The following is a 21,544-nucleotide window of genomic DNA, read 5'->3' as shown; positions in this document are numbered from 1 at the left end:
AATGGTAGAGAGATACTATGATTGTGGTTCGATGAACCCTCTGCCAAGCACTTAAATGTGAATTGCAGAGTAATCATGTAGATGTAGATGTAGGTGTAGATGATTGCAGTCTCTGGCTGCTGTGGACTCAGCAGCCAAGACTGCAGTCATGCGTATGTGAGTTGCATTTGCCTGAGAGAGAGAGAGAGAGAGAGAGAGAGAGAGAGAGAGAGAGAGAGAGTTCTATCTCTGATTCTCTGATGAAGGCCTTCTTGACTGAAAGATCAATTTCTTATTGTCTTTTTGTTGTGCCTATATGCAACTCAGCATCTCTGCTACACAGTGAGTAGAAACTATCCTTTTCGTAGTAATGTTTCAATCCATCCTGGGTTTTCCATTGTTGAAATATTGTGAAAATGATATACTAAGTACTACTCCTTTCAACAGGAAGTTAGGGCATAGTTTTATGGGGAGGCACCTTCAAACCAAACATTAATGAGTTATTCAAATTACAAAAAGGAGCAATAAGAATGATAGCCAATCTTAAATGGAGAGAATCATGTAGGCAAACGTTTAAAGCTATTTATGATCATAACAGTATGGAACATACACGATCTGTTCAGAGAATTCCAGAACATTCTTAATTTTGCACCAATAGTGTGTTGGAGTGAAATGTGGTTAGAATCCCTGCACACATCAGTGTTTAATGTGTAACCACTGTAAGTTCCATTGTCATATGCTGTTACTTATTGTTCAGTGCTGTATTGAGTAGAATGTTGTGTCACACAGTTTGTGATATTTGAGATGGTAGAGTTAGAGAAGCAAGGCATCTGCATTAAATTCTGTGTGAAACTCAAGAAAACTGTTATGTCTAAAGACTTCTTTCAGTTCAGAATAACATACTATGTTCTGTTTGCTAGTAATTCTTCAAGCCACTCACATTACTTGTTCATCAAGTGGCAGTATGGAACTATAATGAACAGGAAGTATTTCCCATAGCCCGTTGGGTCACAAAGACATGATGTTATCAGTGTTCAACTGCATGCACTCCTGGTGACAATTTTGGGACAAGAGGCATTTTCCCAGGCCACAATTGAAAGTCAGGGTTCTTTGCAGCAACAATCTGGGATGTTATCTGATGGTCCACCTATAGTAGATATTTGCTACTAGTTTTTTGGGCTTGGACATGGTGTCCTACTGCTGCTAGAATTCAGGTACTCCTGATGATCCATATCTGTGGTAGTGTATAGCAGCTTCTGTCATGCAAGACTTCAGTAAGTGTTCTGCAAGTGTATTGGATTTGTTTACCATGAACATACTGCACAACAGTTGTGGATGTCCCTCAAATAAAAAAATATATATGATTAGTCTTAGCTGGCATTAAAGCATTTACTAATAGTAGCACAAACATAATTTGTACAATTAGCATGTTCAATCCCAAATTAACATTTATGAAATAAGAGTTGTTTCTAAATGAATATAGCGTTCTTATATGAATATGCAGTTGTCATACTGTATATGGATATTTAAAATAACCCTTGGTAGCAATCTTTGAACACATTAGATATAACTTTACTTCCATGGACATGTATTATTTAGCAATAATCGAAATTCCTGGATGAAGCAATAAGTAAAATAAGGAAAAGACAACCTCTCACCTACAGAAGATCAATGGATGGAGTACAGAAACACACAATAGCAGCAGTATTCACATTATCTTTCAAACTCTAGCCCTTTTTGAGTGAAAATACGTACATTCACATGCACAACATATGACATAAGCAGAAATACTATAGGACTAATTATAATAACTACAAGAAATGTAAGAAACTTTGTGTGTTATTTAAAAAGAACAATTGTATCAACCACTGGTGACATCCATACCATGTACACTGTACAACAGAAGAATAAATGAATAAATAAATAAAAATTCCTTAATGTGGCATACCTCAAAAGAGCTGTTGATGCAGTACTCTTTAAGATGTACAGTACAAGATTTGATTCTGCTTTGTGAGTCTATTACCAATTCATTCATTTTAAAAGTTTGGCAGTGATATGGTGCCTACAGAGTATGTCTGATAAATATTTGTTATTTCTGTGTGATGTCCTGATAAGTGCAGAAATACACTCCTGGAAATCGAAAAAAGAACACATTGACACCGGTGTGTCAGACCCACCATACTTGCTCCGGACACTGCGAGAGGGCTGTACAAGCAATGATCACACGCACGGCACAGCGGACACACCAGGAACCGCGGTGTTGGCTGTCGAATGGTGCTAGCTGCGCAGCATTTGTGCACCACCACCGTCAGTGTCAGCCAGTTTGCCATGGCATACGGAGCTCCATCGCAGTCTTTAACACTGGTAGCATGCCGCGACAGCGTGGACGTGAACCGTATGTGCAGTTGACGGACTTTGAGCGAGGGCGTATAGTGGGCATGCGGGAGGCCGGGTGGACGTACCGCCGAATTGCTCAACACGTGGGGCGTGAGGTCTCCACAGTACATCGATGTTGTCGCCAGTGGTCGGCGGAAGGTGCACGTGCCCGTCGACCTGGGACCGGACCGCAGCAACGCACGGATGCACGCCAAGACCGTAGGATCCTACGCAGTGCCGTAGGGGACCGCACTGCCACTTCCCAGCAAATTAGGGACACTGTTGCTCCTGGGGTATCGGCGAGGACCATTCGCAACCGTCTCCATGAAGCTGGGCTACGGTCCCGCACACCGTTAGGCCGTCTTCCGCTCACGCCCCAACATTGTGCAGCCCGCCTCCAGTGGTGTCGCGACAGGCGTGAATGGAGGGACGAATGGAGACGTGTCGTCTTCAGCGATGAGAGTCGCTTCTGCCTTGGTGCCAATGATGGTCGTATGCGTGTTTGGCGCCATGCAGGTGAGCGCCACAATCAGGACTGCATACGACCGAGGCACACAGGGCCAACACCCGGCATCATGGTGTGGGGAGCGATCTCCTACACTGGCCGTACACCACTGGTGATCGTCGAGGGGACACTGAATAGTGCACGGTACATCCAAACCGTCATCGAACCCATCGTTCTACCATTCCTAGACCGGCAAGAGAACTTGCTGTTCCAACAGGACAATGCACGTCTGCATGTATCCCATGCCACCCAAAGTGCTCTTGAAGGTGTAAGTCAACTACCCTGGCCAGCAAGATCTCCGGATCTGTCCCCCATTGAGCATGTTTGGGACTGGATGAAGCGTCGTCTCACGCGGTCTGCACGTCCAGCACGAACGCTGGTCCAACTGAGGTGCCAGGTGGAAATGGCATGGCAAGCCGTTCCACAGGACTACATCCAGCATCTCTACGATCGTCTCCATGGGAGAATAGCAGCCTGCATTGCTGCGAAAGGTGGATATACACTGTACTAGTGCCGACATTGTGCATGCTCTGTTGCCTGTGTCTATGTGCCTGTGGTTCTGTCAGTGTGATCATGTGATGTATCTGACCCCAGGAATGTGTCAATAAAGTTTCCCCTTCCTGGGACAATGAATTCACAGTGTTCTTATTTCAATTTCCAGGAGTGTAATATTTAACTTCTCACAAACTACATTGACAGTAAAAGATATCTGAAATCAGACGAGACAACAAACAAAACTTTTTAACTCGATCCCCTTTCAACTTATATAGAGCTGCTTTCTGCTTCACAAGTCTCAACATAAATGCAGCATGATGGCAGAGCTGCAATGAGTGGTGCAGAAGGGTTGGTCTTTATGTTGAAGGATGCAACTGGTTCAAAGGGCAATGCTCTATTCTGTGTTGTATTAGCTTTATCTTAATTTCTGGAAAATATGTTATTAATTTAAAATCTGAAAGTTGTTATTCACCATGTGTATAATCTTTTGCCAATATAATGTGTGAAATCCATTCTGTGCATCTATTATTTCACGTACGCAGATGCTTACCTTGTTTGAACAGATGCTTACCTGTTCTCATGCTCAGTACATCTGATGTCTTATTCTCTTGTCAGCAAACATGAAAAAAGTGTATTTAATGTTCCAGATCATACTAACAGTTACAAATGGATTATGAGCTGAGTGGAGGGCATGCAATGAAATCAAGAGAAAAATCTTTCTTCTGAATAGTTCTCACATGCTTGACTGGTCTAGCACCTTTGACCCCCGCCACCACGCCATCCTCCTCATATATATATTTTCTTAGATGAATAAGTAATTGCAGGACACAAATTGCTTATGCCCAACATTCATAACCAAACTGCTATTGTTAAAACTCTTAAAAACCAGCTGAATGGAAAGAGGAAATTTTATGTGACAAGATGCACATTATCTACTTTTCCACTTTTCTCTTCCATAGTATATTTTTCCACATGGGGAATATTTCTTCTTCTTCCAGTTCTGAAAAGTTATGCAGGTTCTGCAATTGTTTGTGGAGTAATCTCATAGGTTACTTGTGGTCATAATAAAAGTAAAGACAATTGACAGTAATATTCACTATATTTACAATATTGATTTGATGAGCATAAAGATCCTGAGATCCTGTAGCATATTTTCTGTGGTCTCTGCACTTGCAAGATGTCCAATTAATGGCTCTTGAGAGTCCACTAGCATATATCTGTAAACTGTAACCATTTTTTGTTACATCTGGATAGAGGATATCAGTGGAAGACCTCCTGGGGTAGTGTTGAAAGCGGAAACTTTTTTTTTTTTTTTTTTTTTTTTTTTTTTTTTTTTTTTTTTTGGAAGTGGGTTACGTATTATTACGTATTATTGAGTATATATCGGCGGGATAAAATTGTATACTGGATTACGGTAAAAAAGGAGAAGGTGAATAGAAAGTAAAACTGCTGGCAAAAACAGAAGGAGGAAATAAGATGACAGAAAAGACTACGAAATGTAACAGTGACAATAACAATAACAATAACAAACGTGATTGTTGGGTTCAAATTAATGATATGAATATAATAGAGGGAAACATTCCACGTGGGAAAAATATATTTAAAAAGAAAGATGATGAGACTTACCAAACAAAAGCGCTGGCAGGTCGATAGACACACAAACATACACACAAAATTCTAGCTTTCGCAACCAACGGCTGCCTCGTCAGGAAAGAGGGAAGGAGAGGGAAAGACAAAAGGATATGGGTTTTAAGGGAGAGGGTAAGGAGTCATTCCAATCCCGGGAGCGGAAAGACTTACCTTAGGGGGAAAAAAGGACAGGTATACACTCGCACACACACACACATATCCATCCGCATATACACAGACACAAGCAGACATTTGTAAAGGCAAAGAGTTTGGGCAGAGATGTCAGTCGGGACGGAAGTACAGAGGCAAAGATGATGTTGAAAGACAGGTGAGGTATGAGCGGCGGCAGATTGAAATTAGAAATTAGCGGAGATTGAGGCCTGGCGGATAGCGAGAAGAGAGGATATGCTGAAGGGCAAGTTCCCATCTCCGGAGTTCTGACAGGTTGGTGTTAGTGGGAAGTATCCAGATAACCCGGACGGTGTAACACTGTACCAAGATGTGCTGGCCGTGCACCAAGGCATGTTTAGCCACAGGGTGATCCCCATTACCAACAAACACTGTCTGCCTGTGTCCATTCATGCGAATGGACAGTTTGTTGCTAGTCATTCCCACATAGAACGCTTCACAGTGTAGGCAGGTCAGTTGGTAAATCACGTGGAATTCACAGTTGTCCAGTTTTTCACCATAATATCAGCATGCAAGACACTTCCTTATACACAAATATTCCGCATGTCCAGGGCCTCGCTGCGATGGAGCACTTCCTTTCACGCCGATCACCTGCCGCCCTACCTAAAACCTCTTTCCTCATTACCTTAGCCAGCTTCATCCTGACCCACAACTTCTTCACTTTTGAAGACCAGACATACCAACAATTAAAGGGAACAGCCATGGGTACCAGGATGGCCCCCTCGTACGCCAACCTATTCATGGGTCGCTTAGAGGAAGCCTTCTTGGTTACCCAGGCCTGCCAACCCAAAGTTTGGTACAGATTTATTGATGACATTTTCATGATCTGGACTCACAGTGAAGAAAACTCCAGAATTTCCTCTCCAACCTCAACTCCTTTGGTTCCATCAGATTCACCTGGTCCTACTCTAAATCCCATGCCACTTTCCTTGACGTTGACCTCCACCTGTCCAATGGCCAGCTTCACACGTCCGTCCACATCAAACCCACCAACAAGCAACAGTACCTCCATTATGACAGCTGCCACCCATTCCACATCAAACGGTCCCTTCCCTGCAGCCTAGGTCTTCGTGGCAAACGAATCTGCTCCAGTCCGGAATCCTTGAACCATTACACCAACAACCTGAAAACAGCTTTTGCATCCCGTAACTACCCTCCCGACCTGGTACAGAAGCAAATAACCAGAGCCACTTCCTCATCTCCTCAAAGCCGGAACCTTCCACAGAAGAACCCCAAAAGTGCCCCACTTGTGACAGGATACTTTCCGGGACTGGATCAGATTCTGAATGTGGCTCTCCAGCAGGGATACGACTTCCTCAAATCCTGCCCTGAAATGAGATCCATCCTTCATGAAATCCTCCCCACTCCACCAAGAGTGTCTTTCCGCCGTCCACCTAACCTTCGTAACCTCTTAGTTCATCCCTATGAAATCCCCAAACCACCTTCCCTACCCTCTGGCTCCTACCCCTGTAACCGCCCCCGGTGTAAAACCTGTCCCATGCACCCTCCCACCACCACCTATTCCAGTCCTGTAACCCGGAAGGTGTACACGATCAAAGGCAGAGCCACGTGTGAAAGCACCCACGTGATTTACCAACTGACCTGCCTACACTGTGAAGCGTTCTATGTGGGAATGACTAGCAACAAACTGTCCATTCGCATGAATGGACACAGGCAGACAGTGTTTGTTGGTAATGGGGATCACCCTGTGGCTAAACATGCCTTGGTGCACGGCCAGCACATCTTGGCACAGTGTTACACCGTCCGGGTTATCTGGATACTTCCCACTAACACCAACCTGTCAGAACTCCGGAGATGGGAACTTGCCCTTCAGCATATCCTCTCTTCTCGCTATCCGCCAGGCCTCAATCTCCGCTAATTTCTAATTTCAATCTGCCGCCGCTCATACCTCACCTGTCTTTCAACATCATCTTTGCCTCTGTACTTCCGTCCCGACTGACATCTCTGCCCAAACTCTTTGCCTTTACAAATGTCTGCTTGTGTCTGTGTATATGCGGATGGATATGTGTGTGTGTGTGCGAGTGTATACCTGTCCTTTTTTCCCCCTAAGGTAAGTCTTTCCGCTCCCGGGATTGGAATGACTCCTTACCCTCTCCCTTAAAACCCATATCCTTTTGTCTTTCCCTCTCCTTCCCTCTTTCCTGACGAGGCAGCCGTTGGTTGCGAAAGCTAGAATTTTGTGTGTATGTTTGTGTGTCTATCGACCTGCCAGCGCTTTTGTTTGGTAAGTCTCATCATCTTTCTTTTTAAATATATTTTTCCCACGTGGAATGTTTCCCTCTATAATATTCAACTTATATATGTATATAGATAAAAATAACGATAACTCTATGTGGCTCTGCAGCTTGGTGCAGGTCTTATTATTGGATGCCACTTTGACAACAATCGTGTCCCTAACCTATCTCAGTTATCCAACCAGGGAAATGTGACATACCGTTTAATGTTGTATCTGAACCATGTTGTTCCTTGTGACTGCTCAGATTGTTCAGATGTGATGACTAGGTTAACAACAAAGAGTGAAAAATCTGACTGAGATTTGATCCCTTCATGTCTCAGTTTCCTGACACGATTTACTGCTAGGCCATCAGACCCTCAACATGTATACAAATACTTCACCCGTAGGTTTTGGGTCCTCCAGGATGGTGAGCGGAGTGGGGTGTCGGTGCCGGCGCCGTGGGGCTGTGGTGCCGATGGGGTCCGGCAACTGTCTCATGGAGGGCTTTCAAATTACTGAATAGTTTGTGAGCCTTACGGTAATAATAATATAATAATGTCGTGTGACGAGGGCCTCCTCGATCGCCAGCTAACCTGGAAGGCTCGCATCGCCGCTGTCCGCCAGGAGGCGTCTGAGGGGGCCAGAAGTGACATGGCAGCCATATCTTTTGATTGCAGTGACTTAGAAGCTTAAAATTTTTACATAGCCAAGGGAGTCTAGACATTAGTACCTGACACAAATTTCGACTTTATACATCTACCCATTCCTGAAAAAAAAGGATTTTAACAGTTGGAAAAAAAGACAGACAGACAAACTTTTTGACAGATGAACAACATGGTGATCCTATAAAGGTTCCATTTTTACTGACTGATGTATGGAACCCTAAAAAAACAGTTAAATCATAAATATACACTATTTTATGGAAGAAAATATTAATGCAAGAAAAAGAAGGTACAAGTAACTAAAAATGCTTCTAATGTGGGACACAGTTGCAACTAATGCAACAAATGCTAAACTATATATAATGTTAAAAATAATTACTAATTAAAAGTATGCCTACCTGTACAGCCCAATACAAAGCATGCCATATGACTTCAGTGCAGCTACAAACAGGTCACCATACTTTCCAGTCTCACCATACTGAGCTAGAGGTCCATCATACAATGATACCTGACCCACTCTGCACCTATCTCTGTTTGATAAACTGTCTGCAGTACTGCAAATGTGAAAATAATTAAGAAGCTTAAATTAGCATACAGTACTGAAAAGTATTTAACACTAATTTTTGTTATTTATTTCCATTTTTACTTAGCAAATACAATAATTTTGAAGTGAAAAGATCAAAACTAATGCATACACATACCTGTAACCTCCCCTCAGGCCTGCACCTTCTGCCAGGATAAGCTCCAACTCAGGAGTAGCACCACCAGTTATTAGTGAACGGATGAGTGTCAGTGCATTCTGGTTGAAATATGTCTAAAAATCCAAACAAGATTATCTGTTTAACAGAGTGTATATTGAGATAGTGGACAAAATTAAATTAACAAATGAAATGTGTTAAGATCTCTCTCATCAGCAACTTAGTATTAAGGCCCATATAATGTGGTAAAAAAATATTACTAATAATTTTACAAAAATCACATGTTAAGAAAGCTTGGAATGTTATCGTTGAGCATTCAACACACTGAAAGTGAGAGAGGGTAATATGAAATTTCAGTACAATAACTCTACTGAAGAAGAAATAGAAGAAACTTCCACTTACGAAAATTATAAAATTATGAAAAGAGTTGCTTCCCAGACTTTCCTTCTGGGGGCGAAATATTAAGTACTGCTGATAAGCATAAGACACAATCCAAACTTTGGACACATTGATAATAGTATAAAGAAAAAGAATTCCATAAAACATTAAGAAAAAGAAGTTGCGCTGCCAGGGAAACTCCCACTATTAAAAATAACAAAGTAACTGGCATGGGACAAAGGAGAAAAAGTAGCTCATTAGGAAGGTTTTGTAAAAATGTTTTATATATAATGGAGAAAACCATCACTGCTCATCCTCCAACAAATTTCAGGCTCGTGGCCAGTTGCCATCAATACATTTCATGATATTCCACACTGGAACCTGCCACTTTTCCTCAGCCATTGAAGACCGACAAAAATATCCTCCATTCTGCAATGAATAGCATGCTGTGGGTATTATGAACATGCATCAAAATCAAGTTGACAGATGGACCAAACTACCTGGCGGCAGTGTCGTCATTGGTGGAACCACAGAACTCAGCTGGCCTCTGCATCACTGCTCACCACAGTCATCAGCAGAGTCTGTCATCTACAATTAGAGCAAATCGTGGAGATGATGGGGGTTCCAAGTACTGTCCAATGGCTAGCCACTATTGTGGTTCACCAGATTTTTTGTCAAGTTTATTTCCATAGATTCTTTAATAAAGGAGTCCCAAAAAGACATTACTGTGGGCCAGAATCATTGTTTTATCATACTCCATCAAATGTCTAATGAAATTATAATGCTTGGCAACAGCTGACTTGCTTGTATGTAAAAGGTGAGTGCAGTATTAATGTTCAGTGCAGCGTTTATTTTCACAGTGCTTGTGGACTCACCTACATAAGCCATACAAAATTGGCAAAGTATTTTGTAAATTTTGGCTCTCTACAATAACAATTCATCCTTTAATGATCCTACAAGGTCTGCAATGTCAAGTGGGGGATGGAAAACCATTTTCACTTGAAATCTATGGAGGATTCTTGTTATCTTTAATAAAATAATGCTCATAAAAGGAAGAAAAGTTAAAGATTTTGCTGGTGTGTTCTCCTCTTTAACCACTTTCTGGCTCTTGGTTTTAACTAATAGCATCCTGTTAATCGGCCAGGTAGAAAATCCATTTTCCCTGAACACTGTCTTTCAGTGAGTGAGGTCTTTAGGCAAACTATCTAATCTGAGACTGTGTGAGCTCTGTGTACAAATGTTTTAAGCACACTCACAGTTTGCAATAGGTGATGACAACTCAACAATTTAAGTACAAAACAGTTTTTGAACTATTCTTGGATAAGGAGACAATGTAATTACAGTAGAAAGTGGAAGCAACAGTTTGGACCACAAGTTCAATTATACGATTGATAACGAAGTCAAGCACATCACTGAGAATGCTTGTCACACCAATGTGAATATTGTGTAACTCTTTCAGTGGTATGGTAAACACTGTATGAAGCATTCTGTGGAATGTGCTATTGTAGAGCTAGGAGAACTTCTTACAAAAGAGGGGCTTTCACACATGGATGTGACCAACGCATTGTGTCCTAATCTTACCAGTTAAAATGTCCTATTGACTATTAATTGAAATTAATATTTTTAATGTATCACAATACTAAAAAGATGTTCTTATCTGTGTTACTAAATCACTAAAAAAGTTACCTGGATACAGTTCTAGGCTGCCTATCTAACAGCTTCCAGGAACAACAAAAAATTGATTTTCAGTTTTTATATAATTGTGGTGTCACCGCCAGACACCACACTTGCTAGGTGGTAGCTTTAAATCGGCAGCGGTCCATTAGTACATGTCGGACCCGCGTGTCGCCACTGTCAGTAATTGCAGACCGAGCGCCACCACACGGCAGATCAAGAGAGACGTAATAGCACTCGCCCCAGTTGTACGACGACTTTGCTAGCGACTACACTGACGAAGCCTTTCTCTCATTTGCCGAGAGACAGTTAGAATAGCGTTCAGCTAAGTCCATGGCTACGACCTAGCAAGGCGCCATTAACCATATCTAGAGAGAGTCTCACTTGTATCATCAAGAATGCTGTATACAAATGATGGATTAAAGTTAAGTATTCCAGGAGCTACGTACTTTTCTTTATAGCATTCATTACGTATCCTGTTTCAGACCTAAGCAAACCTGCGTGAGTTGACGCGTGCATTTCGGCCTCCTCTTGCCCCACAGTGTTGGCTCTTCTGCCAACACTACAATAATTACTGACCAAATTTAAAATTTTCAAAAGTTGTCATCAAGAAGTATAATCTTATGTTAAAGATTTGACACAGCACGTCAGGTATTAGACTTAGAGAATGTGTATATGTCTTGATGTTGTGCAACAATTATCCAGACTACAGCTCATGCTGAATTTGAAAACAAAAGCACTGAGTGATGTCCAATAAGATTTATGTATAATTTCAAACATTTTTGAAACTTTTTATTACTGACACCCTGCAAAAAATAATGAAAGGAAAAAAGTTTAGTGTTTACTACATTTTTGCTGTCCATGCAGTAAAACTTTAGCATCAGGCAAGGTATTTTAATTTATTACTTCTTTGTCATTATAGCTCTATTTGTAACAAATTTTACAGGCAGTAGCCACATACACTACTGAATGTACCCGTAGAAACACATCACTGTATGACACACAGTTTAGGAGATGTGACATCTAGTTTAGGAGATGTAACATCACAAACAAGGGGGAATTTTCTTTTGAACTGGTAGGTATTCATAATCTCTTACATAAAGTCAGATGAGATCTTGTTGAATACTTCTGCACTCATAAATGTGCAAAAAGTATTTTGTAATGCCTATAATGACAGTTATATTTCCTGATTTTCAGCATAGTCAAAAGGATTTAATGCTGACTGAAGCAGTATCAACATTAATATTAAAAACTGACACCTTTTATTAAATTAGCAGCTTTTCTGCATTTAGGTAATAAGACATCAGTTTACTAATGTATGTGTAAATGCTTGAATCAACGTTAATAGTTTTATTTTAATTACAGCTGAAGTGGTTGTCACTGAAAATTATCTGCAAGAAAAGATTTCTATGCTTTATTGTAGAAAATGTAACAATATTACACAGTACAAAAAAATCATCAGGTAACATGTTTACCAGGAGAGAAAATGCACAGTGGGACCAGACTATCTTAATGAGCAAACCACATCAATGGATTTAAAAGTAAGTGGCCACTGGTAAACACATGAAAATATCACTTTATACAAGGGCTATTCAGAGAGTTACTTAAGTTTTGCCACTGCATGGTGAAAGATGGTGCTAGCATCCCTACCTTGATGTCAGAATGTCTACTGACTTATTACATACAAGGTTGTGATTGTTCACAGGCCACGTTGCCCCTGCTTCATTCATTGCTCGCAGAGCATGTTGCCTCTGCTTCATTCACTGTGAATGTTTAAAATGTGCGCTGCAATAGAAAATCCCTTCAAGCTGTGAAGTGTTATCAGTTATTAGGTTCTTGTTTGTCATAAACCTGAGATCAATTGAAATTTATTGGGAACTCTGTAAGTGTATGGAATCAATGTAATGAGTGAAACTGGAGTGAGACAATGGTGCATCATGTTTAATAATGGCTGCACTAACATTCATGAGGAAGTATGAAGTCAGCAGACAAGCATATTGGACTGGTGGAGAAAATAGACAAAAAGATTCGCAAAACAAGTGTTACACAATTGTGGGTCTCTCACTGAAGTTTTCTCAAATTTCATGAACTTTGTTGTTTAGTGTTGTGATGCAAGATTTTATGCCACTTGAGAATCAAAGCTCTTGTCAGAAGACCACATAAAGCATTGCACAGCTGCTGCTTTGAAATTTTATGAGGCTTACAATGAACATGGTGAAGCACTTCTACATTTTTATGTAATAGGAGACAAGTCTTGGACACATTTCATGATTTGTGAGACAAAACAACAGTGTATGGAGTGGAATCACATGAGTTCTACCAGGAAACTAAGGAAATGTTTGCAAACACTGTCATCAAGAAAGATCAAGGCAGCTGTTTTTTAGGGACAGAGAGAGCATGCTTATGATGGATTTCCTAGAATGTGGTCAAACAATAAATAATGATAGTGCAGAATTTTACAGTAATTAAGAAGGCTGAAACAGAAAAAGCATTGAGGAAAGCTGCATTCCATGGTTTTCCCTCTCATGACAATGCATGACCCAACACAGCAGTTAGAACTTAATGGAACTTGGATGGTCTCGCATGGGAGCATTACACAGCTCAGGTCTTGCTCTGAGCAATTTTCACTTGTTTCCACATGCAAAGGTCTGCTCTTGCAACACAGTGCTTTGGCAATGATGAGGAAGTGCATGGATGTATCCATTCATAGCTGAAGTATCAAATGGCAATATTTTATGACAATGGAATTAACAAGCTGGTGTACTAATAAGATAAGTGTCTTAATTTATATGGAGTTATGTATGTTATAAAAATGTATCTTTTCATCTTTTTTTTAAATTTTTATTTTCTTAAGTAAGTTACTCTCTGGTTAGCTCTTGAATAACATACAAGTCATCTAGAGAGTGGCAATTTTCTGCTAGCAAAAAGTTTTGGTTTAATTCGGGCATAAATTCTCAAATTACACTTGTCAGACCTTAACATGAAGAACACTACATGCCTACATATGAGACTGGTACTTACAGTAGACATGAGGGAGTCAAGGACGCTAACAGCAAATGCAGTACCACAGGCAAAAGGCTGTGTAAGATAAAGCTCTGTGTCAGGATCGTCATCATCATCTTGGTCCAGGAACTGCACATTGCTGTCATTTACTAGCTCTGAAAAAATGTAACAGATGAATCAGTTCATTCCACACTACAATGCAACATATCACGATATTCTACAAATTCCTCTGGATGAAAGTATTAATTATATTCCTATACCAATTAAAAAGTTATTTGTATTCGTTTTTAGTGATAACATTATGTCTTCAAGAATAGAATACACAGCCCACAATATAATTTCATATCATACTGAGTACTGCAGATACCTGTTATCATAGGCACATTGGCTCCGTAGACCGACCCTCTCCTTTGAAGAACAATAGGACTACCTACAGGTGTGAGATTGTCTTGCTCACTTGCTGCTGCAAAGTAAAGAAGTACATGTCAAACATTGAAGCAAAGCAGAAAATACAACTATTTTTATTCCAGGAAACAGTTTATGGTTTCACTTTGACTCATTTCATTAAAATGGGGTTGATGGAAAGACAGAGAAACTGCTAACCTATAAAATTATAGTTTTATTTTTGGGGGTCTTAAGAATAGTATACATAGATGTACCTACACTAAAGAGCCAAAGAAATTGGTACACCTGCCTAATATCATGTAGGGCCCAAGCGAGCACACAGAAGTGCCACAACACGACGTTGCATAGACTTGACTAATCCCTGAAGAGATGTTGGATGGAATTGACACCATGGATCCTGCAGGGCTGTCCATAAGTGAATAAGAGTATGAGGGAGTGGAGATCTCTTCTAGGCAGCACGTTGCAAGGCATCCAAGATATGCTCAATAATGTTCATATCTGGGGGGTTTGGTGGCCAGTGGAAGTGTTTAAGCTCAGAAGAGTTTTCCTGGATCCTCTCTGTAGCAGTCCCAGATGTGTGGGGTGTTGCATTGTCATGATAGAATTGCCCAGGTCTGTCGACATACACAATGGACATGAACAGCTGCAGGTGATCAGACAGGTGGCTTACATACATTCAGCTGTCACAGAGTCATATCTAAGACATATCTGGGGTCCCTTATTATTCCAATTACACACATCACTACAAAGTCTCCACCAGCTTGAACAGCACCCACTGACATGCAGGGTCCATGGATTCATGGGATTGTTTCCATACCTGTACACATCCACCCATTCAACACAATTTGAAATGAGATTCGTCTGACCACGCAACATGTTTCCAGTCATCAACAGTACAATGTCAGTGTTGATGGGCCGAGACAAGGTGTAGAACTTTGTAGCGTGCAGTCATCAGGGGTACATGAGTGGGCCTGTGGCTCCAAAAGCCCATAGTGGTGATGTTTTGTTGAATGATTCACATGCTGATGCTTGTTGATGGCCCGGCATTGAAATTTGCAGGAATATGTGGAAGGGTTGCACTTTTGTGACAGAAGATCTTGAACAATTCTCTTCAGTCATCATTGGTCCCATTCTTGCAGGATGTTTTTCCAGCTGCAGTGATGTCAGAGATTTGATATTTTATGAATTCCTGATATTCCGGATACACTCATGAAATGGTCGTAAGGGAAAATCCCCACTTCATCACTACCTTGGAGATACTGTGTCCCATCACTCGTGTGCTGACTATAAACCATGTTCAGACTCATTTAAATCTTGATAACCTGCCAAAGCAGCAGCAATAACTGATCTAACAATAATACCAGACACTTGTTGTCTTATAAATGTGTTGCCAACTGCAGTGCTGTATTCTGCCTGTTAACACATCACTGTATTTGACTATGCACACCTATACCAATTTCTTTGGGGTTTCAGTGTAAATACTGAAGAAGCAGAGGAAAATTATCACTAAAGTAAAAAGCATTTTTATAACTGCTAAGTAGACACTGGTAAATTTACAAATTAAAAATGAATATGTGAGAGAGAGATAGAGAGATAGAGAGAGAGAGAGAGAGAGAGAATTTTGATAAATAGCCACAAACTGCATGAAAAAAATATTGCAGAGGGGATAAGGAGCAAAAACGTTCATATGGACTCAGCGGCATTCTACACCCATGTGAAGGTGGAGATGGAAGATCTTTTGACAGTGACCCTGATATCAGCGCTAGGCTCGTGGACCACCAGCATGAGGTAAGCCAGGCAAGTATGTGGAATATTCTCCATGACAGCTGCCACTATCCATATCACTAAAAATGCATGCAAAACTTATTACCTATTGACTTGCCACTGTGGCAACTGTTTTGTCACTGGTTGATTGCACAGGCCACCATTAATGGCAATATCATCAGCCATCACAACACTCACTTTTGGGCTAAGGAGAATCCCCTTAGTCTGTCGGCAGCAAACCACCAGCACCAGTTCAGCTTCATTGTGTGGATGGAAATTATTGGCGAGTATCTCTCTGAACCAGTTATCCTTCTGCAATACCTCACAGTCAAGGCGTATCTGCACTTAGTGTGGGTGACCCAGACCCCCTGGTGGGACTACATGCCTTTAGTGGTAAGGATGATGCGGCTACTACATGATGGTGCTCCTGCTCACTGCCCTCTCAAGTGTGCTGCTAAAACACTAGCACAGACAGAAAATTCTCATTTGCCTGCTGTCTTCTCATGCGTGGTTTTAATCACTGAAATGAAATAAAATGATAATCTGGGAAAGCCAATCTGGGGTTCTTTGACCACCTAGTGCACCTTTATTTGACACCACTTCAGTATCTTGTGCATTGATGATAATGAGGAAAACACAACTCCCAGTCCCTGAATGGATAAAATCCCTAACATGGACGGGAATCACAGCAAGTTGCATGCACTGAGTACTCACCTATGGAGATGGACTTTGATCATTGAAACCTACACTGACAAACATCTTTTATCTCCACCTTCAAATGGGTGTACCTCGCGCAATTGCAGTTTGTCATCATTTAGCAATATCACTCTGTATATAAGTCCTAATTTGGAATCTCCTATCATGTTATCACCTCAACAACAAATTTTATGGCAACCCCTGTATTACCTCAACTTTGAACTAATCCAATTTTCCAAATTCTGGCAGCTTACTTCTTAACATTAGCAATTTTGATTAAAATTTATTACAACAAAGTTAAATTCTGGGTCTCTCAAAATAAAACTTATACACGTGAATACAATGAAGAAAGGAGAGCTACAATCAATTCTGATAATGATTACTAAGAAAGATATATCAAAAACATGGACATGGTAGAAATTTTTGAAACAAGAACTCAAAACAAGATTAGAGACTCTTCTTCATCAATGCATGCAGCATTGCAAATAAATATGCATTTGTGGAGAGATTTATCAAATTGTGAAGATTTGTGATCTGCTAGGTGAACGAAAATGCAGATGTGGAGAGCTAACAATTATGTCATTTGCATAATGATTAAGCGATGTTTTTGATAATTCTATTCACTAAAAAACTGCATTTTTTCAGATATTTATGTCTGTAAGTAGCATACTTTTGTTAAGTGAAATTGTTGCCACAGGGTTCCTATTATCCCATTATATATAACGTTATTTTCCAGGAATGAAGCTAAAATAGGCTATTAAAATCACTTCATATTTTAATATTTATAAAAAAAGCATTCCACTTTCAATTGAATTACTTTGCTTCAATTCAGTACTTACAACAAAAATATCCCAAAATTATTACAGAAACTGAAACAAGTTGAAAATTTGACAAACATTAAGGGAAAATCATCATTTGCATGACAATTTATGTTGTTCATCTGTTATGTAACAGAGTTTGGTTACAAAGAGGTCTCATTCTTGTAAGCCATGGAAGAGAAATGGTTTTCTGAAACATCAATGCGCGTGTTCTTCAATAAAGAGAGTTGCAAGATAAGAATGTGGTTTGTGGCATGCAGTTAGTGATCTTTATCTTGTCTTCTTGGAATGTGTACCATCAACAAAAAACGAAACTTATTACAGATTAAATTAAAACAAGAAAATTAAGTCACACAAATAAATATTAATTAAATTAATAGGCAAAAAAATCATTTAAAAATATTTAATTTAAATTTGTTTTTAAATAATTTCTAAATAGAAACAGAGAATCATTGAACAGAAACGATAAAGGGGAATAACTATGAACAGATATGACAGAGGAAAAATCAAGTCTTTAGTCTTTTTCCAACTCCAACATACCACACAATGTTGAAACCAGTGATGCAGTCTGCATTTTCTTTTGCATGAATGGGGCTGAAACATTGAAAAGCAAAAATGTCATGCACCTTTTGCCTTACGTCTCAACAGAAAAATGCAGAAACAAAAAGAAAAGAAGGAAAAAAATATCACTCAAATAATAACTGTTTTGCGTTTCACTGGTAATGCTTCAAAATATGTTAAGACCAAATAAACTGCTGCAAAGTGTAATCTGCAGATAGATGCTTCCAAAGATCCAAATATCAAGTCAATGAAAATAACAAGCGACAGTACTGAATGATATCTGTAAGCACCCACATGATTGTAGAGGTAACTTAAAAGTAACTAGTACTTTCAGATTTCAGGCGTTAATTATCTCAACACTAAAATGGGTTAGTTGAAGATTCTAAATTTAGTTGGAGTGGGAATGCAGTTAGAACAGAAGAGTACAGAAATAATGTCAGAAGTATTTACAGGAAGAAATTAAAGTAGTTAAGAAAGATAAATTGCAAATGCAACTAAGGACAAGACTGATTAAATGCACATCCAATAAGTTAGAGATTTTCTAAAAAGTCACAAACTTTATAGATACACCTACTTCTCACAAAATCATTAGTTCATGAAATATTGGATATTGCTATAATGTTAACAATCAGCTGGAACACTAGAGATGTGGGTTCAGTTCAGAAGGGGAAGAAAATAGTAACTGGTTGTTAAAAAGCACAATAATACTGCTGTAATTATAGGCATCATGAATAAAAAAATAAAAAATTAAAAACCATTAGACATGCTGAATTCTTGCAAGAAAACAGACAGCCTACATTTTGCGACAGAAATGCATACTTGGGTTTGTGCCACTAGTTCATAGTCTTTTTTCCACATTAGCTGTGGCATTTTTGTGACAGATGCATCTATTTTTTGCTGTAAAACAAAGAAATAGAGAAAAAGGGAAAGAGAGAATGAAAGAACAGGAGACTGTGTGAATCCTAGCACTGTAACACAGAGTCAGGCAAGTGAAATATGAAACTTAATTCTAACAAGGGAAACTCCCCATTGCTCCCCTCTCAGATTTAATGGTAAGATAGCTCAAAGGATAGCCCATCAAAAACTGGACACAGATCAAGCATGAAAAGAGGAAGAAGGTGTATTGAGCTATGAAAAAAGAAGCAAAATAGAAACAGTGGACAGTGCCAGCTTAACAAGTTTAATAATGAGGAAAGATAGAATGCTGCAGTGACGTGATTAAGTGGTCATGATGTTGGACTGTAAAATGGGTGAGCCATATTCAAAACTCCCTTGTGCCATTTACTTTATTTTTTTCACAAAATTATGAACTGTCCGTTCCATCATTCAAATGTTCGTTCTCTTTCTGTAGGCTTGGTATCTGTCATACTGTACAATGGTTATAGAATACAAATAATGTGGTAAGAATATGTTTCTATCACAAATAAACTTTATGAACAGTGAGAGCAGGCAAAATTGTTAATGTGAAAAATTCCTAGTAGAGCCACAGTTTGGCATAAATGTTCAATTGTAGGTCCTCTTATAACTGGGTGGGTAATACAGTTCAAAGGTCACAGAAGCTTGAATCTATGTATAGCTTGATTTAAATTCCAAGCATCTCCAATTGGAACATGTTCTGTGAATACTACAGTGTTCAAACCAGTCTTCATATTGAGAACAGCTTTACTTATAGATGAACAACTGCAGAAGATAGAAGCCTGGCAGACACTGTGGAACACTAGCCACTATTACTAGGAGCAATTTGGCCCTGGCATTCCAGTCCAGAACTGCACAGTTGTGTACACAGTTACTCAGATGTTCAGCATCATATTCTGTTCTGTGGGCAACATGTGTTTGTGACTGTGGCCATCTATACATTTCTTTCTACCAGCTACACAAATTCCAGAAAGCACTGTAGCCACCACTGACAGCAGCCATCATCCAGGAACACTGCAATCTGATGTTGACCACTGCAGGGTGCCTCACTCAATACACTTCAATTATTCCTTTTGGTCTTACCATTGCAATCTGCTACAAGACCATAGGTTGTGATGCTGCTCACTCAGGTTTCCCAAGGATCTGGATTTATTGCTTCCACTGGAAGGACTGAATCAAGTACAAGCAGTCATGTCTTCTCCTTTCAATATCCCTCCATACTGCTGTGCTGTCCCTGGCAGATATCAACACCAATTTATACACACATCCAGACATTCAGATAGCCTGCAGCTGGCCATCACATTGTTTGACAGTCTCCCAACACCCATCAGAAAGAGCCACAAATGTGGGCATCCATATCAAACTCCAAAGGTGATATTGCAGAACTAGCAGAGATGGCGACTGCCAGATACAGGGACACCAGCAATGGCATAAATATTACATTCTGGCAGTGTCAGCTTTGTGGACATTTCTGTTTCCCAGGAGCAATAAACATGGGATTGTGTTCTGTACACCAAGCAACAGTGAGTCAAAGCATCAACAGTGAGAATGCTCCACTTCCATATATCAGTCGAACAGTAAGTCTGATGATAACTTAGGTTATTCTTCAATTATGGTACATGTATAGCACTACTGTCTGAGTGTACACCCAAGAGCTCTTGTTACAATGTATATAAACGTTTTTCAGGTTATGTTAACAGTGATCTCAGAATTTTTACAGATGAAGTAGTTATCCATAACAGAGTAGTACCTAAAAAAAATTCTACTAATAACATATCCATTCTGGATAAGATTTCATAGTGGTACAGAGACTGCCAACATGCTTCAAATGTTTATAAATGTAAAATTGCGCACTTCACAAAATTATCCAAAAGTGTTGGATATTATGACTACAATATCAATGCATCCCATTTGTAATCAGTCAATCCAAGTAATTACCTGGGAGTAACAATTTGAAGTCACATGAAATGAAATGATAATAAATGCTCAATTGTAGGTTAGGCATATGGCAAATTCCAGTGCACTGGTAGGAAGGTGAGGAAAATGTAGTTAGTTTACAAAGGAAATTGCTTACAAAATAATTGTGTACCCATCCCAGAATGTTTCGCAAGTGTGTGGGACGATTATAAAAATACAAACATCAAGGTTACTGAATGTATACAAAGCAGTACAGTACAAATGGTCACAGATTTGTAGAGTCACACATAAGAATCACTGAAATACTGAAAAACTTGAATTGGCAGCTGCTTCAAGATAGATGTCAACTATCCCACTAACATAAGTTTCAAGAACCAATATTAAGTGAGGAATCTAGGAATATATGAAAGTCCCTGTCATATCAATCCAATATGGAACATGAAGAAAAAATCAGACTAATTACAGTGAGCACTGAGATATTTCAACAATCATCCCTCCCATGATCCATATGAATACAAAACATATGTGATTCTGTTTGTTGTTTCCATAAAGCATTTGGCTGTTTTCTAAAAACTGCAAGAAGCTGTAAAATAATGTTGCATTTGTAAAAATATTGCTCAGAATTTCCTAGAATGGAGATGATG

The 21,544-nt window shown here is 39.7% G+C and overlaps 1 protein-coding gene across 1 annotated transcript in view; it reads right to left on the bottom strand.

The window, feature by feature from the left end:
- The window catches only part of LOC126168267 (calcium-activated potassium channel slowpoke), a 908,898-nt gene that overhangs the window by 62,679 nt on the left and 824,675 nt on the right, over positions 1–21,544 (bottom strand). The window contains exons 21-25 of the mRNA XM_049920542.1: positions 18,048–18,101; positions 14,192–14,287; positions 13,843–13,979; positions 8,773–8,885; positions 8,470–8,625 (exon numbers count right to left, since the gene is read on the bottom strand). Of these exons, the coding sequence (XP_049776499.1) occupies positions 8,470–8,625; positions 8,773–8,885; positions 13,843–13,979; positions 14,192–14,287; positions 18,048–18,101 (556 nt within the window). The remainder of the gene's footprint in view (positions 1–8,469; positions 8,626–8,772; positions 8,886–13,842; positions 13,980–14,191; positions 14,288–18,047; positions 18,102–21,544) is intronic.

This window comes from Schistocerca cancellata, chromosome 1, assembly GCF_023864275.1.
Source record: "Schistocerca cancellata isolate TAMUIC-IGC-003103 chromosome 1, iqSchCanc2.1, whole genome shotgun sequence".
Classification (NCBI taxonomy): Eukaryota; Metazoa; Arthropoda; class Insecta; order Orthoptera; family Acrididae; genus Schistocerca; species Schistocerca cancellata.
The sequence above is the reverse complement of the archived record's forward strand: the minus strand, read 5'-3'. Positions and strand labels throughout refer to the sequence as shown.